Source organism: Rosa rugosa, chromosome 1 (genome assembly GCF_958449725.1).
Source record: "Rosa rugosa chromosome 1, drRosRugo1.1, whole genome shotgun sequence".
In the NCBI taxonomy this organism is placed as follows: Eukaryota; Viridiplantae; Streptophyta; class Magnoliopsida; order Rosales; family Rosaceae; genus Rosa; species Rosa rugosa.
Window position 1 is genome coordinate 20,943,575 of NC_084820.1, and position 21,593 is coordinate 20,965,167.

Below are 21,593 nucleotides of genomic sequence, written 5' to 3' on the forward strand. Positions count from 1 at the left end.
ATTTACTCTGAACTTCTCGAACTCATTAATTCAACTCATACTTTTCTCGATCTTGTTCTATTATTGTTTTATAACTGACACACACACACACACAAACACACACCCGTACATACTCTCCCTTCTGTTGTAGCTAGAGCCAACACGTAAAACCTTAACATCTATCAGATCTAGATAAGTCTTAAACTTGTCCTTCATGTTCACCTCTGGTTTGTGTACGTTTCTTGTACAAAAATATATCTACTATATATAGATGTTAACACCGTATGTGTTTTGTTAATCAACACTAATCCATTAAAATTCTTGGAAATTGCATCATCCCAAGAAGCTAGAATATTGACGTCCATGGGTTTTTGACAATGCAGTTGCATATATAGACGAGGTGCTGCCTGGCAGCAATTATTGAGAATGTATGTATTAGTTGCTAGGCTTCTTGTCTTACACTTAAGGATATCATGATCAAGTTTTGGATCGATGTGATCACCCTTACCCCCAGAAAAGATCAGTTTAAATTGAAACCCTAGGAGCTCTAACACTGAGAAGGCATGAATATCCCCGAATGAAAAAATCACTCATTGTTGTCTTTAAGAGGCATGTTATCAATTTCTTTCATGAAAAGCAATAGAACTCTGAAATCACTGCACATTTACGCAATTCATGCACTAGCACAGGCAGCAACGTCAAGAATCAATGTGTATTATTTGGTCTTCCCATACTGTCAACCACCTGTTGCAGTCGAAGCCTACTATTTCCGTTTCAAAGCAAGTATGCTTTGTACATCCATTAGCCTCTGGTTAAAACTTCCTTATAAGCCCTTTATGAATGGTTAATATATTTTCCCTTTGACATAAGCTCCCCACTCTCCTTCCTATTAACAACCTCAGTTACGGGTTCGTCGATCATCACCAATGACATCCATGAGCCAAGCGGGCCCAATCCCTAACCAACCTAATCGCCCAATCACTCGGGCTACACAATGATACCAAACCCAAGAGTCACAATAACTTGTTGCCGCCAACACTAAAAACAACCATGTCATCCTCTTCCATACCGTGTCCCAAACCAAGCAGACACGTATAAGGATAAATCGCTGCCATGTTGACCACAAGAAGACACCGATAATATTACATATAGTCCTCGGGAATAATGCCATATGAATAGCTCAGCAGACAACCTGACCCAGAAATCTTCATACCTCATCCCAGCCAATCTCAAGAAGAAAAAACCTCTCTTCAACACCGTAACCCAAAATTTCCAGATCACGTGCAAGAGCTTTTCCACAATACCTCGATCATAAGATGATACCAAGACTAAAGCCATTAGTCCCTGGGAGTGACACCATAATAATGGCACAAGTATAACACCAAGATCCCCAAACCCTAGCTCAAATGAGTAGGGACTACATTGCCCTAACCAAATAACTAAGAAGAAAAACCTAAATAAACATAAAAAACAACAACAATAAAAAGAGATATCGCCGTCAAATTTCCTCTTCCACATCAAATGCTCCGACTCTGGCCAAAGAGAAAGGAACGCAGTGAGGTTGGTGCTCATAACCACAAAACCAATAGACCTTGGCTGAAGACAAGGCTGCAGCTGTCGTACGAAGCCCCTTCGCACATCCCCTCTAATAACAGATTGTCGCTCAACACTTGGAGACACCAGAACTAGCCCACAATTATAGACCACAACGTTATAGACCGGCGACCACTGTGCCCACACTTGCTGTCTCCGGTGTCCAATTATCTAAAAAATCCGGCCCTTGCAGAGGGTCCCCAAAAATCCATAACTGGATCTGTACAAACCCGCATGGGTTGAACATACCGATCCCAGAAGCTGGTGAACTCCCAACCATGACTCACCAGTCCGCCGTAGAACACCAGACCACCACCACGACCTCCCTAAATCCGCCTTCGAATTCGCTTGAGAAGAAAAGAAAACCAAAGGAATCATCTCCCACCGACAACCACCACCTGACAGCACGATAGCCTGTCTGGCCACACCCATGTCACGCGGCCTAGGCAAGAAGCCGTAGTCGTCCTAGGGGTGCCGCCGGACAAGCGAAGAGGCAGCCTTGGTTTTACCCGAACCCTAGAGTGCTCCGACTATTATAACTTGAATACAACATGGATGTTTATTTTAATTTAATTTAATTTTTAATGTTGGTTCATCTCTTCCGAAGAAACTCAGTGTTCATGCTCTTCACCCTTAAATGTATAAACTGTTATACCTGAAGTAAGTTTCCAAGCGCAATTGGTCTCCAATTTTTGTCCCTCTGTTCCATTGTCTCTAGTTGCTCTCCAACTTGTATAAATAAGGCCTTCTAGGTCTACACCTTTTCTTCTAATCAACTTCTCTGCCCACGACCATCATAAACCTACCATATTGAAAAATTTGATTTTTTTTTCTTTTGATAACAGATTTGAATTTTTTTTTTTAAATGACATAATATATGGTCGTGCAGTAACTAGTAGTGAGAAAGAAAAAGTTGGTTATGGGAACCGAACGTTAGGCCGACTACTTACTTTAGTATAGCTACATCTAAAAAAGTGTATTCCGACCCCTATTAATGTTGCCAACGGCTTTCTTCCTCCGACTTCTTTAGCCACTTCTGCATCTGTCGTATTCGGGATCGCGGTTCTAGAAAATACCTCTTGTGCTCTTACATGGGTCTCGCAATGCCTACGCCACTACATGTTGAACTATACGACCATGCGCGCTGAAGTCTCTCTTTGATGGTCACCTCTTTTAGGAACATGGCTCGTTCATTCACTTTCTCATGAACTCACAGCTTCGCCAGGGCCCGAGGGCGAGCTTTATTTAAGAGTGAATCGAAAGGCTCCTGTTTCCCTTCTTGGTTTTGGGGCTCTCAGGCTTCTCTCGATCTTATTCTAACTTAATCCATACTTTTTTACTGTTTCTGAAGTGTGGGGTAAAGGGAAGCCAAAGCGCTTGATCCTTTACCCCATACTTTGAGATGCTCCTCCCCGCGCACTGACGCTGCTCGTGATAGGCTTCGCTTTAAGCCGCTATCGTTCGGTTCGAATAAGTCAAGTCCTTTCGGTCGGTTCGCTCAGGTGGACTTCGACTTAGCAGATATAAGAGGATGGTGGGGTTCTTCAATGAAGTATTCTATCCCGTTGTGAAAGACAGCTCTATTCACTTGGATTCACCGTTGTTGATTAGCTCATCGGATTAGATAGTCGTGATTGGGCTATTCACGCTTGGTAACTTCCCGACATTAGGGTTTTTTGGATAGTTGCTCGGGTGGTGATGAAGAAAGAGGCTAGACCAAAAGACTTATCTCTTCGGGTGGTCTAGAAGGGCAGAATATAAATAATCGCTTGCTGGCGGATGTGACCGAATGGACTGCCTCTTATTCCAGGTCATCATCACGGAAGATTGCCTAAAGGGACCAGAGGACCTACAGGCTGACGTACCACTTGAAACTGAGCTTCTTTCTTCTCTTAATATGCATGTAAGAAATCGAAGACAAATAAAAGAGTAATAAGAAAAATGCTGACGACGGTTATAAGTTTTCTTTCTCCTTCCTCCGTCCACTTCCCCTTTTCTGTGTGCCCAAAAGCCCACCCGTCAGGTTTATGAGCCCCTTTCCGATTCCCTCACCCAATCTCATGAGAACCAAGCCCAGCAGGCCCCACCTTAACCTGCCCTCCTGTTATTCAAAGTCGATTTCGACATCTAAGACGAGTAGGAGTAGGAGCTCGCGTCGGAGAAGTCATTAGTCGTCTAAGTCGGGCTGTGGAATCTATTAATTGCATTCAAGGTTAAACATGACCCCTAGGAATCTTTAGCAATGCTAACTATTTTTTAGTCAAATTTTAGCCAAAGTAGCTAAAAAGTCATTTTGGCTAGCAATTTTAGAAATACATCTGCATCAGTGCTATCTATTTTAGCTAGTTTTGAATTTATATTATTTTTTAAATGAAGATTAAATAGTTTAAATGTATTTATAAATTACATAAAATAACTCAAAATGAATGTTTTAAATTATAGAGAGCCTCATCTCGCTCTCTCTCTATATTTAGGAGCGAGATAACTAAAAGTTATAATAGAGAGCCACTTAGAGTCTGATGCAGCTGCTAAAATAGATAAAAAGCTAAACATGCTCTCTAAAATAGCTAAGGAGCCAAAGTAGAGAGTCTGCTAAAGATACTCTAAGAGACAGTTTTAAGGAATTGTGAGAGATAAATGCATTTTCAGTCACATGTATTGGATTTAAAACATATATTGACCATGCATTTATTTTTGACCATTATGTACACTTGTGCCTTATAATCTGGTAAAACTGTCCCTTAAGTAAGTAAACCTCTAAACATAAAGTTTTCAAATACTCATATTTTTTTTATTAGAATACACTCATATATTCTTGGGTCCTTGACCTAAAGCACCAAAATGAGCCAAAATTATCCCACTTACCCCAACAATAAATTTTTATTCCCAGCTACCCAATTTAATGTTAAATGACAATTTTACCCCCAGCTAAATTAATAAACTACGCCTATGCCATCAATCTATCTCTCTCTCTCTCTCTCTCTCCCCCCTCCGATCTGAAACTCTTTCTCTCTCACACACACACATCCCTCTCACCGGATCAAGAAACCAAGTCAGAATCTGAACCATGAGGGAGGTCCGGCACCAGCTGCCTCAACTGTACCAGTTGAGCTGTCAGCCTTCAACTCACCGTGTCGTCGACATTCACCTCCGCGGCGAGTCGGAGGACCCCATTCTCTCCAAGTCCGGCTAGTCCGGCTCAATCGCCCACTAGATTCGCAACCTCGACAACCCCACCACCCTCATCCTCGTAAACTGGAAGGGAATCGCTGGCCCAGGCCCTCCGGCGTCTTAGACCACGACCTCGGTCACGAAGACGACGTCGTTTGCAGCGGTGATTTCTTCAACTGATCTCCTCCGTCGATGGTGACTCGGAGGTCGAGAGCGCCGCAGAAGCCAGAGATTCTAGGTTGAGAGCGCTGTAGAGGCTGGATATTGGACGACGACGCGCCGAGCCGCCGATTGGATCCTGGACTAACCGGATGTCCGAGGTAGAGAGAGAATTTCGATTTGTTGACATGGTGCCTAGAACATTTTCTGGGTGCCCAATTCAATTCTTCTTCTTCTTTTTTTTTTTTTTTTTTTTGTAAACGGTGGCCAGAAGAAGTGCGAGAAGGAAAGAAAAAAAGAAAAAACGTTTTATTATCTTGTAATAAGGAGGCAGAAAGCCGGGAAGGAAAGAAAAAGGAAAAAAAAGTTTTATTGAGGAGCAATAGACGTCTATTGGGGGGCGATAAATGTTTTGAATTGACGTAATCTCCTCATTTTTTCCCTTAATCAAAGTTTTATTTGTCTAATTTTAAGTAGATTAATTCTTATTCCGACAACCGAAAGTTCTATTGGGGGGCAATAGACGTCTATTCGGATGGCCAATAAACCTCTCCAACCCCATATGAGATCTCCGACAACCTTTTTGGGGATTTTCGGTGAGGTTTCATAACCCTCTATTGCCCCCCAATAGACGTCTATTGGGGGGCAATAGACGTCTATTGGAGGGCAATGAGGGACAATAGACTTCTATTGGGGGCAATAAACCTTTCCAGTGACCTATGAAATCTCCGACGACCTCTTTAGGGACCTCCGGCGAGGTTTTTAGAAAAATCCTGTGGGCGGCGACCGGTGACCGGATTCCGGCGGAAGTTGGCGTAATTCCGGAGATCGGTGACCGGAATCTAGCGGCCGGTAACCGAGCTCCGGCGAAGTCCCCTATGGTTTCTCTCTCTCTCTCTCTCTCTCTCTAAGTAACAAAGGTGAGGGCAAAATGGTATTAAAAAAAAACAAAAACAAAAAATCTTAATGGGGTATTAGGGAAGACCTCCTTAGAGTGTTTTGGGTAAAAGGGAATTAAAAAAACTTAATGGGGTAAGTGAGAAAAAAATCTCTAAAAATGGAGTAAATGGACAAAAACCCTATATTCTTGATATTTTCTTCAAATTTTTAATTTTTTAAATCCTCGATAGATATATCGTGCAAATCCAATAATTTAGTGTTTGGTTTTATAACTATCCAACCTAATAATGTTGCTTGATGTGTGGAATAATAATAACCACAGACCACCTTGAGCTAGCCTTGTTTCCTGACTAATTTTCTCTTGTAGGATTCGTACGGCTGGGATTAGAATGATTTAGTTTTGTTAGAGAATTCAACCATGCATATATGCATGCCATAGAGCTTCTTCGAAGTTATACATTCAAGACAGGCCATCGGCGGAGATTCCTGAGGCATATGGAAGGGTTTATCAATACAGAGTTTTGTCCTACCATATAAATATCAATATACTTGTAAGGAAGTTAGTTATTTCGTTCTTCTTTCTTCCTTATTTGTCTTCTTTGTGTAGAATTTGTCTTTATGGGTCTAATAGTTTTAGCTTGATACCAACAATGTGCTTAAGTTAATTTATCGGACGTAATACGACAGAAAAAGCTCGACATTTAAAGGTGGTAAGTACTATAATAGCCCCAAATAATTCACGTATAGATTGTATAATATATAGTTTTGTTTGGCTCAGAATTTCCTTTCATGTAAATTTCATGCAGCTGGTCGATCTCCAACTTTGTTCCTTTGTCTTTATTAATGATATGGTTTTCTTTGTTTCGTCGTCTCTCGCGAGACTCACAAACGTGTATAAGACTATAAGCTCAGCAGGTGATATAAACCTTCATCATGATTAGATATATAAGTGAGGTTCATAATCACAAAGTAATCATGTACGTTTCCATGTTGGTCTGGAAAGTTTCTCCCTCTGTTCCTCTGACTCTGTCTTTTCTGAATCTTTATCTGCAACTGTCGTTGTCTCACTCTCTCTCTTCTCCAAACCATGCTGTCATGCCCCCTCTTCCAAATCATATATATCTTTTTTTTTTTTTTTACTGTTACTGACGGTCCATAAAGGAGATGGCCGGATTATCTTCAGCAATTGAACTACCGTACTGAAAAAGTATCAATCTCATTAAACCGTAAGCATTCATACATTCATATTGAGTGACGGAACAATTTCTAGTCATGCATACTTGATATTTTTGTTTCTTTTAGTCTACCGTATTACAAATCGGATTGTGCCCGATCCCCTAGAGTAGCTAGTTTTTGAGGCGAAGAAGCAACTCCAAAATCATGCAAGATATATAGGTCTACACTTGAAGGTGGCCGGATCGATCGAGGAGACACAAACTGAGTACTTAACTGGTTTGATAAGTGAAATAAGGAAGAGAAAGTAAGTATAATTCTAGCTTCGCCTTAATTGTATGGTTGGACTTCCACACATGGAGAGGAGAAGAAGCACAATCCATGTCAAGGAATTTCTACGAATTTGTTAGCCAGCTCTGCAAATTTTATATAAGACTAGTAAAAGGGGGAATATAGCTGTTGGTAATGGGGTTGCTTTTGAGAAATCGAGAATTGTTCTAGTCCCAGTGGATTCTTTAATTTGATGGGAATCTGGTGGTTATTACACACCCTTGTTAATTAGGGTCGGATTTCCAGGGCATCTAGTGATGGAATGCATCTTTTTGGCACCACTTACTCATGTATGAGGTTTTATCTCAAAAGTTCATGTTAATATTATACTAACTTACCCAGCAATTTATAATATTCATAGATTATTACATTACTTTTAAGATCTTGAACTTATTATTATTATTATTATTATTTTTTTTTTTCAACAGCTTGAGCTTGGCAAAGGAAAATTGATGCTTGGGGCCAAAGAAATTGTGGGAAATGAAGGCTCCTATAAAATATAAATTGCGGGAGAGGAATGGAAATGAGATGCCGTTGCCCTGGAATGGAAGGAACTTTAATTGGTCACCCTTTAAACCGCATACTCTCCGCTTTGGTTGATTTTGAAGTTGTGCTATTCCTTTTTGCACTTTATAGAACTCGCTCACCCCTTTTTGCAATTAATAGAGCCGTTTTCAAATATGATTTTTTAAACAAGATTTTAAAAAACATAAGCGAGAAAAAAGAGTTTGTATTATCCAAATTTGAAATGTGTTTGGTAGTTTAGTGAGAAAAAATATTCTCCATATTTTCTAAACTAAAAAAAGAAAAAAGTGAAAACACGGAATGGTTGTTTTTAGTTTATCCGATTAGAAACTGAAAGTATTTTCTATTTTTATTTTTCAAGTTTTGAAAAATAGGTTTCCAAACGCATTGTCACCCTATTTTCATTTTTCAAAATGAAAATACAAGCATGAAAATGCTACTGAACATCATCTATTTCCATCTTAAGTTTTCATATTTCATAGCCCAAACTGTTATTTGATAGATTAATATTTAAATATTTTAAATAATAATAATAATAATAATAATAATAATAATAATAATAATAATAATAAAATTGAAATTGAAATTATTTAATCAATAGCTAATTGTACTAACAATCTCCTGAGCTGCGTAAACAACGAATTAAGTAGTCGGAGACAAAAAAGGGTTGCGGTGTGAAATAGTTAATGCAGAAGAAAAATAGTAGGAGATAAAAGTAGATTTTGGAAATTTTTATTTGTTTATTAAATAGAAAATCATTTTTTGTTTGTCATAATTGCCCTTCATAATTAAATAAGTTTTCAAATTATTTTTCTTATAGGGTAATTTACGTCAAGATTTTTAGTTTTGGTTGAGAAGACATTTTTTTTTATGATAGTCAAGATTAAATAGCCAATTGTAAGATTACCAAAACGTATCGTTCATTTGCTTAGAACCACAGAGTGGTAAAATAAGGTTCAAATTGATTGATTTTAGCATAGATGAGATGACCTTTTTATTATGTTATAACACATGAGCAATTCCTATTATAAAGGTAAATATAACTAGTGAAATAGGGTGGTTTGCCTAGGAACTAAATGAATAGATTCACTTTAAAGGGCAAACCTAGGAATTATCTTTAACACATTCTTCTTCAACGTGGGATTTGATACAATCTGATAGTATGAGAGAAAAACAGTAACCATTGCTCACTATTCTACTACAATTTCTTTGAATTTGACAGATTTGTTAGATAGTTCACCACAAGATATGTGCATCAAAGCTTTAATTCCAAGTTGGAGTTGATCTCAAACCACCGTCCTCCATTCCCTACTTCTACAAGAGACGAGTTTTAGGAAATTAAATAACTATTTTTTTTTTTTGAAGAATAGATAATTTCATTACTTATCCATGGCTAGAAGACACGTACATCAGATGCTGTCTCATACCAAAATCATAAATGGCACAAGCTGCCAAATACAAAGATAGGTGACCTTCACTGTTAACACATATGCTCACTTATTGAGCCTAACAACAAAGAAACAAAATCCTCACTATTGACCTCTCTTTGAACAGTAACCTAGTCGCCTAGAGACCTCAATTGGTGTATAACTAGAGAAACTAAGATGAAAGTAGTAGAAGACCATACTTCTAGTATTAGGCAAGGAGACCAAGAAAGTTTAAAACTTTCTTTTGCCCTTGTCTCTAGGGCTAGAAACAGTACCAATAGCTGCAAGATCTTCATGAAGAGGTTTGACAGTGTCAACTCTTCAAAGCAAACCAGGGCTCAATCAAAACACCAACCCCCACCTCGAAGTACCTTGTTGGTTTCACACACTGATTCAAAGGAGAACAAGAATAAATCTCTAGCCCGTTCTTGAACCCTAAATTCTGCCTTTGGATCAACCGGCTTGCGGGTCAGAGGTTTTCCAATCAGAAAAGGTGGGGAGAACCTGCGAATGAGGCCACCACCAATCTTTCCTAGGTCAGGAGCGTTGCCTCCTTCCTGAGGGCAAGGGGAAGCAGTGAAGCTTGCTATGACAGCATCAATGGAAACCATTGGATGGAGAGAAGTTGAGAAGAGAGCAATAGCAGGAAACTAGGGAAGGAAGCTAGGGCGCCGTTGAAGATAGGTAGAGAGGAAAACTCCCCTAGGGTTTTTTCTAATAGGAATTTAAAATAATAAATAACTATTTGATTTAGGAATGAGGGTATTAATTAACCCTTGTTTTCGAAGCCCTTAACTCAACCATATATGCAGATATGCTATGAAGTATTTTCGAAACAAACATTTAGGACGGCCTTCCTGAGGTAGATGGAAGCAAATATCAAGGAACATATATACAAAGAAACCATCAATACAGCTAGGGTTTAATTTATTCTGCAACATCGCATTTGATTGTAAAGAGATCGACCAAAAATGTTGCTATATAAATATGCTCTCTATATGCATGTATAATTCCTTTTAGCTTGTGAGCAGTTGTATTAATGGTAAGTTTGTACAGATTGTAACCTCTTTATAGAAGAAATTAGCTATAATGGGGAAATGTACTGTTTACGTAGTTTTATGTTTTTTTATTCTCTGTAAGACTATAATTCCACGGGATTGTTTCATTTTCTGGGCAAAAAGGCTCGTATTTGTTAAATGTATGTACGTCGCACTCTCATTGCTTGAAACGATATTCAAATGGACCCGAGGATTAGCTCTTTCAGCTGATCTGTGTCCCTGGGAATATGATGTGTTTTTGAGTTTCACAGGAGAAACCCGCAAGGGTTTCACAGACCACCTGTACCGTGCATTGAAGAGGCGAGGAGTCAATGTTTTCAGGGACCAACAACTTGAAAGAGGCACAACTCTTTCTTCAGAGCTCTTGACTGTGATCGAGGAGTCGAGGTTTGCAGTCATCGTCCTCTCGCAACATTACGCTTCCTCCACTTGGTGTTTAGATGAACTTTCAAAAGTTTTTGAATGCATGGAAGTCAGGGGCACAATACTGCCCATTTTTTATAAGGTGAAGCCCTCCAATGTACGAAGACTAAGGGGAAATTTTGCAAGAGCCTTCTACAAGCATGAATACACTAACATAGCAAAAGTGCAAAGATGGAGAAGTGCTTTTACAAGAGTGGGCGGTATCGCTGGATGGATATCAGATGATTGGTAGGTATGACAAGCAGATCTATCAAAGTAGTACTATGAAAGAGAAATTTTAAATATACACCCCTAGTTATGATTTCAAATTAGATTTTGTAGGTAGGTTAAATGACCAAAACAGACATCTATGCATTAGAAGAAGAAAAAAATAGTCATATTTTCCTTATATTATTCTATTTATGTATAAATAGTTAGATAAACACAACAAATTTCTATACATGGCCTCCCAATTTAATACAAGAATAAAGCTAGAAACTATCTAATTAAATTAGTTCTTAAATCAATTAAATGAGGTTAGAAACCATAATATTTAGAATTTCAAAATCAATGGCATTATATGTTTTTAAAACATATCGCTTTACTCCTATTTTTTAGTTAATTTTCTTTTTGTTCTAAGAGTTATGATTAATCAATTTCTTTTCTAATATAAAACATCACAGGTGAAAAAACTTTGTAATTGTTAATTTGTTTGGCCCTGCTAATGACAACTTTTTAGTTCCGCCACTATGGAGAAACTACTGATATAGTTTTGGTTGAATGTTCAACTCATAATTTTATACTTGATTAACATGGTGTTTGGTGGATGAGAGCTCAAATAACACAAAACCTATTTATATGCATCTATTTAAAGGGAACAATAATAATTTTTTTTTTACATTTCTCAATAACTAACACAAGTAATCAATATGGTCATTCACAATATGTCAATATATTAGAATATACTAATCATATTAAATAGTAACTTTAATATAGTAAACAAGTAGGATATTTCATGATTTTTGAGATTAAGGATATTTTAGGTACTTAATTTGGTTGTGTATTTAGTAAATTATTAGAATGAGAAATTAAATGAGTGATGTATTAAATATGAAGTGTGTATTAAGTAATTAGGGGTGTGTATTTAAAACTTCTCCTATAAAAAATAAAAAAATAAAAAAGCAGAAGAAGTAAGTTTTTTTTTTTTTTTGATCCAAAACGAAAAACTTTATTGATAACCTGAGGAAACTTACAAATCAAATTATTAAGTTAAAATTATTACAATATTACTTTAATCAAATATAAATTTTAGCATTAACTTTCTTTTTCCCATTTACAAATAAAAATTTGTAGGGAATACATGCAGCAAAAAAAAAAAAAAAGGTTAGGAGGGGAGTTTGAGAATTAGGTTAGGAGTACGCCAGGTGAGGAGTTCAATTCCTATCTAATGTAACAATTTTTTTTTAAATAATTTTGAATGCATCAAAATAGTAAGTGACTGCACTATAATAATTTTGAATGTATCACAATAGTAAATGACTCAACTGAAAATATAAAAATAAACTAAATCAAACTTCTGCAAAATTTTACCTTGACAGTAAGCTTTTTAGTTTTTATGATTTTAGACTCGAATAACTAACAACAAAAGTTATTATATTTACTAGTTCATTGAATATCTTGAACAATGGTAGGTGAACCAACTTTTTGAGTATCATTTACATCCCATGTTATGTGAACTAATAAAGTAGGATGCAGGTGATACCTAAAAACGTGGTTCACACAACATTACTCTAATAATATTTGAGTTGATGATGGATATTTTCTTCTTTTGGTTATAGGTATGAGTCTGAGCTTATCGAAAAAATTGTAGACTGTGTGTGCGACGCATTGTAGTTGAATCCAAAAATCAGAGACTCGACGCTGAAGTCCAATAATGATGATATGAACCTGTCAAAAGTTCAAGAGAAGGGAGATCAATTAACTTAAGTGCTATCAAGGCTAATCAGGAAGGTCTATTTGATAGTTAAATAGATTCTCGTCCGGTCAATATGCCACTACATTTAGCAGTAGTACTGAAGAGAGAAGAGATTTGGCCAATGGATCTAGATCAAAATGTTGACCAACACCTTGGTCTAACTAAGATCTATTGATCTAAATATCAATTGGGGCAATCGGTCCACCGCTGAGCAATCCACCGCTGAGCAATAAACGAAGTCATGGAGGAAGAAAGTAATGTTAATCAACTTTGGCCACGCTGATTGTTGTTCTAATGAGTAATAAAACAAGTTTTTTCTTTCACTCAAAATTGTTGAATTCAACTTCACCATTAGTAAGACCCTGCACTTGCGCACAATCTAACTTTAGTAGCTGAGGAATGAAGGTGTAATTCGCACTCCCTTAGCACCGGTTAGTTTGAAAATTATTCCATGCGCCTACAGTCCGTAGGGGTGGGTTCGGGTCAAATCGGGTCGGTTAATTTTGAGCCTAAATCGAGAACTAAACCGAACTTGGACTTCGGTTCGGTTCTGTGTTTTTCAGAAATTGAAACTGAAAACCGAACCGACCGGTCCGGTTCGGTTCAGTTCGGTCAATTTCGGTTTTTTTTTTTTGTTTTTTTTTTTTTTAAAACAAATTTTTACCACTTTCAATTCTACCTCTTCGGTATTTTAAGTCCGGAAGTTTTTTGTTTCTTCAAACCTATACATTCAATAGGCAATAATCTATACTCCATAGTCCATATCCATATTCCATAGTTCATTATTCAAACTTCAAAGTTGCAATAATCTATACTCCATAATCCATATCCATATTCTATAGTTCACAATTCAAACTTCAAAGTTCAAAGCTTCAAAACAATAAATTTAGTCCAAAATTTATAAAGTCCATCAACATATGAAATGGTCAAAAAATATAAAGTCCAAAGTTTATAATGTCCATCAAGTCATCAACACTAACCTCACAAATTGAAAATGTTTAAGTTCACTAAAAGATTAAACATCACAAAGATAATGAACAAACATCAACATATGAAGGAACTCAAGGAAGGCATGATCTCAAGCTCGTAAAGATGAAGTGTTCGACTTTGGAGGTAACATACCACTCCGACTACTCCCCACCGCAGCTCCACATGGCATCTTAAGCAATTCTACATTGGCATAAGAGAATAATAAAAAGAAAGACATTAGACATTGAAATACATACAATCATATATAACATAAAAATTACAACTTCATTAATCCCAAAAACATTAAATGAGAAAATAGAAACAATTAGGGCTAAATACAGTTTAATACCCTGTGGTATGGGTCCAACATCAATTCAGTCCCTCGACTTTCAATTTCATCAAAAACACCCCCACACTAGTAATTTCTTGTCCAATAGGTCCCTCCGTCGGGATTCCGTCAATTTCCGACGTTAAGCTGCTGACGTGACATTTCCAACTCAGCAAAGTGGGGCCCACATGAAAGCCAATTTCCCAAACTGACCCTGACTTCCAACACCTCTCCTCCCCCTCCCAAGACCTCCTCGACCCAAACCCACCTTCTCTCTCTCCCACCACCACCACTCTCTCTCAAACTCCAACCTGCTTCCACTCCCTCTTTCGCTCTCTACCGATAAACATATAAGGATATGATATTTGTCCATAAACACAATAAACGCATTATATCACTTTCACTTTCTTTCTTTGTTTCTTCTCATTAACATAACAGAGGGAAAAATCCAATAATCTGGGGATAGAAATTAATTCGTCAATTCCCTTATAAACAAAATGCTAACTTTGCAAGAAAATCAATTCATCAATTCAATTAAGCCAATTGTTCTTACTTGACAAGAATTATATATGACCACACCACAAATCGTACCAGTTTCTTTTCTATTAGACTACCAAACCCACATATTGTAAAATCAAAACGAAAAATGACTTGAAAGATGAATCAACCAATCTGATTCTTTAGCCTTTCTTGAAGCCCTAGTAAAATCGTGCAACCCAGTTCTTGATCGGTCCTCCATTTCTCGTTTCCTACAAAATTAGAATCCAACAATTAAACCCCATTTCATTCCGAGAAAATCCCACAAAAAATCTTCAACAAAGAATCAACCAAACAACGAAACAGAGCAAAAAATTCAAGAACGTACTCGAATCTTTATCTGGGTCTTTCTCTAAAACTCTAAAAGCTCCGAACCCAGAAAGAATTAGAGAGAGAGAGAGAGAGAATCGACGCCGGCAAGCTTCGACAGCTTCGGCGGTTCTCCAGCTTTTTCCGGCCATCGTTTGAGGTGCATGAGGTACGAAACATGATCATCTCGTGGAGTTCTACTTCTTTGTATATCTAGTTTCTGATTTTGTTCAAGATTTGAACGGCTTGATATTTTGAGTGTATCATCGGGTTCACGGCGTCGATGCTGATGTTTCTGGGTCTATTCTAGATAGTGTTTCCATCCTAGATAACGAACTGAGGATGGGTCGAGCTTCAATCGTTGATTAGGCTGAGTTGAAGAGCTCGGAATTGAGAAATTAGTTAGGCTGGTTTTGTTTGTTGTGTTCTTCGTCGGAGGTGCAAACTTGCAATTTGGGGCTCTGATTTGATATAGCTTGATCACGAGTTGGGTTGGGTTCTCTGTGAAAGTAGTGGTGGTGGTGGGAGAAAGAGAAGGTGGGTTTAGGTCGAGGAGATCTTGGGAGGGGGAGGAGAGGTGTTGGAAGCCGAGGTCAGTTTGGGAAATTGGCTTTCATGTGGGCCCCACTTGCTGAGTTGGAAATGCCACGTCAGCAGCTTAACGTCGGAAATTGACAGAATCCCGACGGAGGGACCTATTGGACGAGAAATTACTAGTTTGGGGGTGTTTTTGATGAAATTGAAAGTTGAGGGACTGAATTGATGTTGGACCCATACCACAGGGTACTAAACAGTATTTAGCCCAAACAATTACCTCTTTCCGCTTCTTCACACAACTCCATCTCCTCAATGGTAGGCACATGATGTAAATACACATTTTCACTCCTAAGCCAATTTTGTGTACAGATCAAGGCCTCCACCATTCTAGGACTTAGGGAGCTACGATATGGATCAATAATCCTCCCACTCGTGCTAAAGGAAGATTCTGAAACTATGGTCGACACCGGAATAGCTAGAATCTCCTTCGCAACGCGGGCCAATATGGGATATTTACAAACCCCATTCACCCTCCACCAAGTCAGTAAGTCAAAGTCTTCACCATCACCTTCAATAGGATCTCCAAGATATCTATCCACATCATTATTGATGATCTCGGCTTTCTTTGCTCTTCTCCTTTACTCTTTCTCTTTCAACCTCATTTCTAACAAGGTACAACCCTTACTTGAAGAAGATACCCCCTCACTTGATGTTTGAGAACCACCAATCTCACTAACACCACTTCCCCTTCCCTCTTCTTCATACACCTTGTAAAGCTCATATAAGAGATCTTTCACGCTCTTTGTATTTGCTTCCACCTTTTCATCCATATCCCCATCAATAATCTCAAAATAATCAACAACCTTTTCAAGCTTATGACGTGGATCAAGAACAATACCAATGAACACATAGGGATTCAATTTTTCAAAACTACCCCAATACTTGTTATACTTGGCTTGCATGGGTGATATAATCTCCAATAATATCGGGTTAGTTTGTTCTTGCAAGACACCATAAATATGAAGTAAATCACCAAAAGTGTTATGAATAGTAGGAGAATTAGAACAACACACCCTTAAAGTGACTTCATAAAATGGCCTTAAGAAATCAGCAAACTGCTCCCCATACTCCCAATCAACACCTGCTGGTGGCCCTTCTTTTGGCTTGTCATTCGTGTCACCTTGAAGCCATGCCCAATAATTACCAGCATCATCTTCTGTCATCCTATCAAAGGCCTTTTGAAGTTCAAAGCCCGTTCCAACATCAAAAATGTGGAATTCCATCTAGTAGGTACATCTAAAATCACAAGCCCTTTGCACTCTACTTTCACCCTTTCCACACACACTTTGAAAAAATCAAGTCTTTGTGGGGAGGACCTAACATACCTCACTGCATTACGAATTGCCTCAATTGTCATCCTCATTACACTCAACCCATCATTCACAATCAAGTTTAAAATATGGGCTACACACCTAACATGCAAATGCTTCCCTCCATGCAAAAGTGCATTAGGGACCCGCCAATCACCTATCCTTCTAATCAACTCCCTCAATGCAACATCATTTGATGAAGCATTATCTACGGTAATGGTGAGAATCTTCTCTATACCCCACTCCAACAAACAATCCTCCAAAAGCTTAGCTATAGACTCTCCCTTATGATTTGGGATCACACAAAAATTAAGAATTCTCTTATGCAACACCCAATCATCATCAATAAAATGTGCAGTGAGAACCATGTAATTAATGTTTTGAATAGAAGTACATGTATCAGTTGTAAGACACAACCTATATCTACTCAATTGATCCATCAATTTTTTCTTTTCCCCCAAATAAAGCTTAAGCACATCCTTTGCTATTGTCTTACGAGAAGGAATTCTCCAAAAAGGAAGAGCTCTACCCATAAAATGCCTAAAACCTTCTCCCTCCACATGAGAAAATGGTAACTCATCTAGAATGATGTACTCCACACATAACAAATTAAGCTCTTGTTGAGTGCATTCTACACTACACACCTCACTAGTTGGTTTTTTAAAAGACAAAATCTTTTGCTTTTTAGCTTTCAACATCTCAATATTAGGAGGATACTTTGGACACTTTTCCACATGATTTATAAGGTTGGTGGTACCATTCTTCCTAGGATCAGCAAAATAGTCTTTTCCACAATATTTACATTCACCCTTAACTCTACCCTCCTTCATTTTCCTAATAAAATGACCCCAAATATCTGACCTTTCTTTCCGTTTCAAAGCGTCAAGAATGCTTTCCTCACTTTCATCATCTTGAAGCTCTATTGGTTCACTTCCTTCTACTTCGGGAGTTGCAGCAGAACTTCCTTCGTGAATCGGTACGGGTGTTACAGACTCACCAATACTAGTGTTGATATGTAAAACAGAATTTACAGCAAAACAGTTTCAGCAAAAGTTCAAAACTGCCCCAGCAAAGCAGAAACAGCAAAATAGAAACAGAACAGCAGCATAACAGTTTCAGCAACACAGTTTCAGATAATGAAAAAAACAGCAAAATAGAAACAGCATTTCTGCTCCAGCAAAATAGAAACAGATATGCATATTAGACAAATTTGCTACCTGAGATGATGAAGTTGATTTAATCTTCGGATCAGCACCAGAAGTAGTACCAGTTGATTTAGATTGCCTCTTCATTTTCTAGATATGCATATTAGACATAAGAACAAAAAATTTGGAATAATAAAAGTAAATAAATGAAATCTGTGAAGACCAGATATGTCCCTTTCATTTCTAAACACAGATTTATCATAATATAATATACTTGTATAAAAGACACATTGTGAAATTTGGTTCTACCTGACAAAATTAAGTTCTTCAGATTCCTCTGAGCTATAGATGAGGTGTATTTAGGGAGACTGGTAGAGAACTACAAGAAGAATAAAACAATGATCAGATTCAGAGTATCAATAAAATTGATAGCATAAACTGATAAAATTATCAAGTCAAAACAATTTCTATGCACATTATTTACACATACACTAAATTTCACAATTTAATTAATCATTCCAGTTCAGGTACCAAGTGGGTTTTAACATATAAAGATTATGTGTATATTAAGTAACCAAAAGCAATTATCTCAAACCATAATCCCTGTTGTGAACTTACTTGTCACATTAAAGATTATGTGTATATCTTCTCCTGTCTTTCAGTGTTGAATTAAATTTCGCAGTAGATGAATATATCAGAAGATGATGCATACCTGTCTTCCAGATATGTATTAGACCGCACTCTCAATTGGATTTGGTTCTACACCGTAAACCTAGACATGACCAAAAGAATCATACTAATTGTTTCGATCTACATACATATGATAGATCAGATCGGTGAAAATCATAGCATAAGAGTCGCAGACTTTTCAAGAAAAGTAAAACCATATACCTTTGTATTCCATTCCCCATTTAAGCTTCACGAATACGGTCTTCCCAGTGAGATTGTTCAAGAAAGGTTTCGGGTTAACTGGTATTGTCTGCATTGGATCAAAATCCAGAGAATGTCATTAAATACAACAAGTGGGTAGAATTATACAATGCACAGCTATTACTCAGTTAACTACCAACTAAACACCGGAAAGATGCACAACAGCCCAGTAACCCTAGCATTGTTCAATATAGCAGCAGCAATCCCAATTTTTTTCAAAAATTGAAAATTAAAAATCTGTTAAAGAAGCAATTTTTGCAAGCAAAGTAGGAAGCGTCCAAAGATTCTACCTTTGAAAGATGCCGGAGAAGAACTTACCTTTCAAAGATGGAAGGCTGCTGAATTCCACAGGCTTCCCGAGTTTGTGTCTTCGTGGCTTCCGATTGACTGGCGGCCGACGGTCTGGCCTCCGGCAGCGGAGAGTCCCACGAAGAGGATAACGATGATGTGAGGAAGTGAGCCGTTAGGAACTGAGGAAGTGGAGCTGACCGAGCTGTGGAGGCAGAGGAACTGAGGAAGTGTCGAAGTGAGGAATGAAGATTCGATAGACTCGAGGTCGAGGCTGCTTGGTTAGTCTCCAAACCCTAAAACAAAACGACGACGTTTTGAATAATATGAACAGTACTTCTGTTTTGCGGTTCGGTTCGGTTTTCGCTGGGCCGAAACCGAAAACCGAACCGAACAGAATCGGTTTTAGTGCGGTTTTTTTTTTCGGTTCGGTTTTTTTTCGGTGCTGTTTTTTTCGGCTTCGGTTCGGGTTTCGGTGCCGTTTTTTTCTGTTTTCGGTTTCGCGAGCCCACCCCTAATAGTCCGTATGATTAGACCCTGCTTTTAATCTCAGTCGTCGGTGTGATCCATCTCTTATTGACTTTTTCTTTGACTAACAGCCATGCTATATATTAGCACCATGTTAGTGCATATGCACTGTAGGTGCATGGAATCGGCTATGGTGTCCACTTCTCCCCGTAAAAAGCAATATCCCGTGTTGCAGTCTTGTTCCCCTGGTCAGCTGCTGACCAGGGATTGTGTGGTCACTCACCGTCCGATTAAAATCCGACGGTTGACAGCTCTCACCACAGATCTCATCACTTAGCTGTCAACCGTCCTATTTCAATCGGACGGTGAGTGACCACATAATCCTACTAACCAGGGGAACATTTTCGTCCAGTTCTATTATGCTCTAGTGAACTAACTTGCTTATAAATCCTTTCACGTTTAGTAAATTGGTTTTGATTCTCTCCCTTTTGTTAAATAAATAGGCTTTGTTCAAGTAAATCCCTATTCTGTGTTTGGCCCAAACTCTAGGTTATTTGACCTAGCGGTAATAGGGTTACATTAGAAGGATCTAGATTCCTATTCAGTGTACGATTAATTTCCTTGTATGATTGAGATTCTATGTATTGTAATCCTCTATATAAAGAGGCCCCTATTATCAATGAGAATACGCAGCAATTTCCTCACAATTTCTGATTCCCTGAAACACGTTATCAGCACGAGCCCTAACCCTAGCCCTAAAAACCAAAAACCCTAAAACTCTTCTTAACAAATCCACCGCAGCTCCTACGCGCCCCTACGCTCGCTGCTCCTCGCGTGCGGGCCCTGCCTGCTGCCCACGCAACCCTGCGCTCGCTCGCGACCCCGCGGCCTCGCGACTCCGCCAACCTGCCACCCCGCGACTCCGTAATTCCGCAACCCCCGCGACTTTGAGACCACGCTGCAATCCTACAAGTCTGCTTGCTTGCACTAGGACTGAAGCTTGTCTCCAAATCCTACGACAAGGACCAAATACGTTCTGTAATCCTAAGAGGTATGTTTTACTATAAGTTCCCGTTTTTGAGTTTTTCCTCTTTTTCTCAGGGACTTCCAACATCACTTCTTCTACCCCCTTTTCTTCTTCATAGGGGAGACCAAAAGCCGAACTGTGGGGGTTCGTGCTCACTCCAAGCTTGGAGCTTGTAGAGTCCTCCAAACTTAGAGTTTGTTGAGAAGAAAACGATCGACCACATACATCATTGTTTGGATCTAATCCATAACCCCTCTTGGAATCGGATTTTCTTGGAAGCGACTACGCTCAGAAATCCCTAATTTCTTGGAAGCGACTACGCTCAGAAATTTAATAATTTTTCGTGGTAGCCTTTTTCGCTCCAAAACTAACCCTAATCTTGTGTTGTTTTTCAGGATGAGTAACCTAAATAAGTTGAACTTTGTTCCACTAGAGACAACTGGCGCAGGATACCATAGGTGGGTCCGAGATGTGCGCCAACATCTTAAGGCTGATGGACTTCTGGAAACCATCCAAGAGCCTAGTCAGAACGTGCTCTCCATTGAGCAAGCTACTGCTTTTGAAGCAAATCAAGCTAGAGCCATAATTCTCATGACAAGGCACATGAATGACACGCTCTAAAGTGAATACCTCAATGAGGAAGACCCTAGAAAACTATGGGTGGAACTTGAGCAGCGATTTGGCAACGTTCGTGACTCCCTGCTTCCTGATTTAGAAGTGAGATGGCATAGCTTCCGCTTTTGTGATTTCAAGTCTGTGCTTGATTATAACTCGGAAGCTCTTCGTATCAAGTCTCTGATGGAGTTTTGTGGCCAAGCCATAACTGATACGATGTTGATCGAGAAGACTCTCTCTACCTTCCCCGTCTCTGCACTGATGATTTCAAAGAATTATCGGATTGATGTGAATTCATGAGCTCATTGGCACCATGAACATAGCTGAGAAGCACGATAATATCCTTGTGAAGAACTATAATGCTAGACCCGTAGGAAC

At 38.6% G+C, this 21,593-nt stretch overlaps 1 protein-coding gene and 2 long non-coding RNA genes across 4 annotated transcripts; 1 reads left to right on the forward strand and 2 right to left on the reverse strand.

Annotated features, from left to right (window-relative positions):
* Positions 1-10,229: 10,229 nt before the first annotated feature.
* LOC133725370 (disease resistance protein RPV1-like) lies at positions 10,230-12,966 on the forward strand. Of its 2 annotated transcripts, none has more exons than XR_009854443.1 (2): positions 10,230-10,970; positions 12,556-12,966. XR_009854443.1 is itself a non-coding variant. In XM_062152627.1 (2 exons), the coding sequence occupies exons 1-2, from the start codon at positions 10,347-10,349 to the stop codon at positions 12,608-12,610; spliced, it is 675 nt and encodes a 224-aa protein (XP_062008611.1). In that variant the 5' UTR covers positions 10,230-10,346; the 3' UTR covers positions 12,611-12,966. The 2 variants fall into 2 exon arrangements, 1 of the variants encoding a protein (XP_062008611.1); XM_062152627.1 differs by having other exon boundaries at positions 10,230-10,966.
* Positions 12,967-14,494: 1,528 nt separating this feature from the next.
* Positions 14,495-15,633, reverse strand: LOC133727558 (uncharacterized). Its single transcript, XR_009855244.1, has 2 exons — positions 14,855-15,633; positions 14,495-14,738 (listed from the first exon to the last, which is right to left on the reverse strand). It is a non-coding gene; the product is annotated as an uncharacterized LOC133727558 (long non-coding RNA).
* Positions 15,634-18,207: 2,574 nt separating this feature from the next.
* On the reverse strand, positions 18,208-18,861 carry LOC133726299 (uncharacterized). Its single transcript, XR_009854737.1, has 3 exons — positions 18,779-18,861; positions 18,600-18,659; positions 18,208-18,266 (listed from the first exon to the last, which is right to left on the reverse strand). It is a non-coding gene; the product is annotated as an uncharacterized LOC133726299 (long non-coding RNA).
* Positions 18,862-21,593: the final 2,732 nt, after the last annotated feature.